The sequence below is a fragment of the Carassius carassius genome, chromosome 47 (genome assembly GCF_963082965.1).
Source record: "Carassius carassius chromosome 47, fCarCar2.1, whole genome shotgun sequence".
Lineage (NCBI taxonomy): Eukaryota > Metazoa > Chordata > Actinopteri > Cypriniformes > Cyprinidae > Carassius > Carassius carassius.
Window position 1 is genome coordinate 13348999 of NC_081801.1, and position 5039 is coordinate 13354037.

At 38.4% G+C, this 5039-nt stretch overlaps 1 protein-coding gene across 1 annotated transcript; it reads left to right on the plus strand.

The window, feature by feature from the left end:
* Nucleotides 1–461: 461 nt before the first annotated feature.
* Nucleotides 462–4724, plus strand: LOC132130382 (thread biopolymer filament subunit alpha-like). The gene is made up of 10 exons (XM_059542085.1): nt 462–1234; nt 1350–1561; nt 2082–2142; nt 2218–2313; nt 2435–2611; nt 3160–3285; nt 3375–3488; nt 3614–3720; nt 3794–4065; nt 4463–4724. Exons 1-10 carry the CDS (start codon nt 710–712, stop codon nt 4480–4482), a joined length of 1710 nt encoding a protein of 569 aa, XP_059398068.1. The 5' UTR covers nt 462–709; the 3' UTR covers nt 4483–4724.
* The last annotated feature ends 315 nt before the right edge of the window (nt 4725–5039 follow it).

Consider the following 5039-nt stretch of genomic DNA (forward strand, 5'->3'; position numbering starts at 1 on the left):
GTCTGAATGTTCAAAATGTCCATATTTGCATACTTTGGAATGTTCTCTGAACCACCGTTAGATGAATATCCAACTATAATGTTTCAGAGAAACGTTCCATGAATGATGTATAAATAATGTTGTTGAAATTTTGTTTTTAATACTGTACATTATTAAATACTAGATAACTTTGAACGAGCATTCTATGAATGTTATTTAAAGAATGTTTAATGCATAACTTAATATAATTAATAATAAAAACCTTGCAATAATGTTCTAGAATGTTCCCTGTTAGCTGAGAAAGAATCCTGAAACAAAAAGTCAGTTTCCACTAAATAGTTAAGCAGCGAAACTGTTTTGAACAATAACAACAACAACAATAAGAAGAAGACTATACATTATTATAAAATTAATTTGAAAATGCCAGTCATATTATACTCTTTTTTTAAATGTGCACAAAGTTGCTGCAGGGTTTGTATTTCTCTCAATCCCACATACCAAGGCTGTTAAATTACCTCAGACATGTTGGAGACAAATCAGTGCCTGCAGGGGGGACGCTCACCTGTCTGTCCGTTGGAACATATGACTTTCACCAACAATATCTACAGTGAAAATTTCTGGGCGGCCTTTCAAGGAGCTGGGTATTTAAAGAACAAAGTGTGATCAAGGCATCCTGACTGAGCACCAGGACTCCTCGACAAAGACCTGGACCCCAGCTCTGAGTGCGGATATGACAGAGTCAAGCTTGCGTATCAGTGGGGGAGCTGTCAGATTTGGAGCCACCTATGGAGGCAACCGTCTGTTCTCCGGAGCCAGGGGCGGTGGAAGCGTTAGCACCACTCTGTCCCGTTCACTCGGTTTGGCGAGAGGGGGTGGAGCAGGAGCTGGTCTCGGGCTGGGAGGAAGTTTGGGTGTAGGTTTTGGGGCTGGTGCAGGATTAGGACTGGGCCTCGGTGGTGGTGCTCTCGCTCTCGGTGGAGGCCTCGGCCTGGGAGCCGGTGGCGCCAGAGCAGTGGGGATCAGGGCTGGTTTGGCTCCGCTGAGAGCCCGTCTTGGGGGGCGAGTATTTAAAATCGGAGGCTATGGTTTTAACCCATCCTTCATCAGTTCTACCACTACAGTGGATGCAGGTACTGCTCCAATGCCCAGAATTGACCCAACACTCCCATCACTGGACACAGTGCAGGTCACACGCTTGAAAGAGAAGGAGGAGCTGCAGGCCCTTAATGATAAATTTGCATCTTTTATTGATAAGGTGGGTTTTACAAATATCATACTATGTCATATTAACATATAATCAGTAAATAGAATACTTTATTGAATGCTTTTACAAATAAGGTTCTAATGACTATAACATTGTTGTTTCACAGGCAAGGTCACTGGAGCAGCTCAATGCAGTACTAAAAGCCAAAATTTCCATGTTTACTAACCCAGAGCAGGGTGGACCTGCCAGCACTTCCATCCTCCTGACCTCTGCCATCGGAACGTACAAATCCCAGATCGACAGCATCACTGCTACTAAAGAGGCCATCATCGCTGAGATTGAGCACTATAAAGGCATTATTGAGGAAGTTCAGGCCAGGTGAGTTCACAGAACATCTGAAGGAACATAAGAAGTTCCACAAAAATATTAAGCAGCACAACTATTTTCAACAAACATAATGATATATATATATATTTTTTTTTTTTCATGCACCAAGTCAGCGTACCATCCCCAAACTTTTAAAAAGCTAGTTTCAAATATTGCATTAAAGAAACCTCATTTTTAGAAGCCTCTTTATCTTTCAATAAAATTTTTCATTACATTTGAGTACACATTTGTAATTATATTCCACTTAACTGCTGCTCAACAATATTAGTTCTGCCTTCTTATTGGCACTTTGTGGTATGATTTTAATACTCTACATGAATCTAGTTCTCATCTGTATTGCCAAAGTAATTGTGCTATAATATCATTTAAAGTTTCTCATATTAATTTTTATATCTCTAACTACCTGCTTAGGCGATTGTCACAGGTAAATAATGCCCTTTGGGTAAGAATAGACCAGACAAGAGGACAATTACTGATGTATCTGCACATTCTCTCCTCTGTATTGTCTCAGGTATGATGAGGAAACAGCTCAAACCAAAACTCTGGAGTTTGACTGGACTGCATTGAAAGAGGTATGAAACACACATCATCAGGATGGTTTTTACAGGCGTACAGATGACTGACCTACACAAATTCTCCTCCATTAGGAAGTGGATAATCTCTACCTTACCATCTTTGAGTTGCAAACCAGCATCGGTAGTTTGGAGGATCAGATTGCTCTCTCCAAGCAGGTGTATGACGCTGTGAGTCTGCAGGATACCTCCATTTACTTTGATATGCCTTTGTTTATTTCAGTAGTGTCAAAATGGATCATTCATTTCCCATTGACCTAAGCTTGTTTATGTCTATCTGCCTGTGTGTTAGAAAGTGAAAGAGGTGAGAAACATTGTGACTGGTGGTGTGAAGTCGGCAGTGTCCATCTCAGTGGATAACGCAGCCCAGGCACATGATCTGACCTCAGCGCTGACTGAAGTCAAAGCTCACTATGAAGCCCTGGCTCAACGCAGCAAGCAGGACGCCCTCCTCTCAGTGCAGGACAGTGTATGAAACCTTTGCTCTTTAATATGCAAGCTTTAGAATATTCGCTACTGTACAGCAGTAGTACAACAAGGTTGCATATAACATTAGTTAATAATTAACCATATTTAATGATAACATTTATTAATATTTAAATAGATTTATAATGAGGTTATATAAAATATACATTATATAAAGTATTTAAATTATATAATTTATGTTTAAATTATATATATATATATATATATATATATATGGTATTTAAATAGATTTACAATGTTGTTCTAATTAAATCATTAACATATTATAATGTAATAGATATAATATAAAATAAAATAAACCAAGATTAATTGATTCATCGGAAAAATTATAAACAAAGAACCTTGTTGTAATGTGATGCTTAATATTAATATTTACATTATAGGACATTTTTCTGATGATAATGCATGAGTTTCAATTCATCTTTTATAAAATGCCTCCCTCAAGTGGCAAGTCCATGTATTGCAGAACTTGTAGCCTCACCACATGCCATGGGCAAGGCTAAAGGTAATTTCTCTTTGTTGGCTCTATAGCTCTCCATGATGTCTGTATCCTCTCACCCCACTTCTCAAACACTCACCTCAGCCAAGGAAGAGCTCAGAGTTTACAAACTACAGATTGACTCTGTGCAGAGGGAGATCGAGAGGCTCAAATCTCTGGTAAGTACTTACTGTGCTGTGTCACAAAGGGTTAAAACCCCCTTTTTCTTTGCATTCTTTTGAATAACTGATGTCCTCTCCATTGACAGAACTTGCAGATGGAGTCTCAGGTGGAAGAGGCAGAGTGTCACTCCAGCTCCCACACGGAGACGTACCAGGATCAGGTTCTTATTCTTAAGTCCCAGCTTGATGATCTCAGAAAGGTAATATATCAATCAATTAAGACAAAATGATAAACACTGTTAATTATTCAAATGTTACTTTTACAGAATAGAAAAGTGAAATAACATAGTTTGTCACTCAGAATCTGAATGTGTTTTTTCTTCAGCAAATTGCTCATTACGGGCAGGAATATCAGGAGCTTCTTGCCAGCAAGATGTCGCTGGATGTTGAAATCACAGCCTATAAGAAACTCCTGGACAGTGAAGAGAACAGGTGAGGAGGTTTAACATGAGTAGATTAGATTTTGTTCACTCAACAATCATGCTGTTTCTGTCTTGGGGACCAGGTTGAAATCTGGAGGTGGTGTCACCGTGCACATGTCTAAGACTGTAGTCGGAGGAGGAGGAGGAGGTCTAGGCCTTGGTGTAGGAGGTGCAGGCCTGGGAGGAGGTGCCGGTCTAGATCTTGGACGTGGATTTGGGCTGGGCGGAGGCCTAGGAGGTGGTCTCGGGGGTCTAGGACTGGGACTCGGTGGAGGACTGGGCTTTGGAGCAGGTGCAGGAAGTTCCTTCAGTACAGGGAGCAGTTACATGTCCTCCAGCCTGAGCAGCAGTGCCTGTAAGTATTCATAAGTGCTTTCATACACATACACATGCAGACTGTTCACTCCAAGTCTGATGCCAATAACTGATTTTTAAAATCTAGTTGAAAGCTGGAAATAAAATGAAAGTTCCTGAACATTATGAATATTTTGGGGAAAATGAGTGATGTATTTATGATTCTGTTTTAGTGTTAGTCACTAATCAAATAAGAATATTAATAAGAAAGAAAGAAAGATATACGTGATCATAAAAAAAACATTTATATTAAAATAGAAAATCAATTTCATTAGCGATTTAAGACTTTATGAGTCCCACTTACTGTTCATCACTGAATCAGAGCTTAAACGGTAAAATGACGTTCGTGATGAAATGTCATGTTCGCTTGTAGTCACACTTTCCATTTTTCCACTCAGTGTCATCCACTGTTTACTGAAGATTCACAACCTCCACTCTTCAAGCCACAACAGAATGCTGAACTTTCACATTTGAGTCCGCGAGGACGGTTCATGAAGATCACCTCTCATAAGTTCACACATTATGAGCGCACCATCATGTTCATTTGAAATAAAATGATGCTCGATTCTGTACTAATTTGAATACCAGATCAAAATGTCTGTATTGTATTTCCATGCATCACTTCCTGCGACAACAATAATAATAAAAAGAAAATTCCATTTTGGTTATAACTGCATCAACTAACATTAAGTAACCATGAACAATACATTTGTTACAGTATTTCTTCATTTTTGTTTACATTAGTTAAAAATGTGACTGTTCATTGTTAGATCAGGTTAGCTCAGGCCCATTAAATAATATCATTTTGAAATAAACATTACTAAAGATTAATAAATGCTTTAGAAAACAATTAAGTGTCAGTTCGATGTTAACTAATGTAGTTAAATAATGTTAATACATGGAAATTTATTGTAAAATGTTACCAAAATATCTATAGGTATAAATAAATATAAATAATGTTTGCAACATATTGTG

Bases quoted from the DNA above. Each gene is read 5' to 3' on its own strand.
- LOC132130382 (XM_059542085.1), top strand. From the start codon at position 710: ATGACAGAGTCAAGCTTGCGTATCAGTGGGGGAGCTGTCAGATTTGGA. The intron at 3,489-3,613 runs GTAATATATCAA...TTTTTTCTTCAG, and splicing joins AGCTTGATGATCTCAGAAAG to CAAATTGCTCATTACGGGCA. The intron at 3,721-3,793 runs GTGAGGAGGTTT...CTTGGGGACCAG, and splicing joins CTGGACAGTGAAGAGAACAG to GTTGAAATCTGGAGGTGGTG.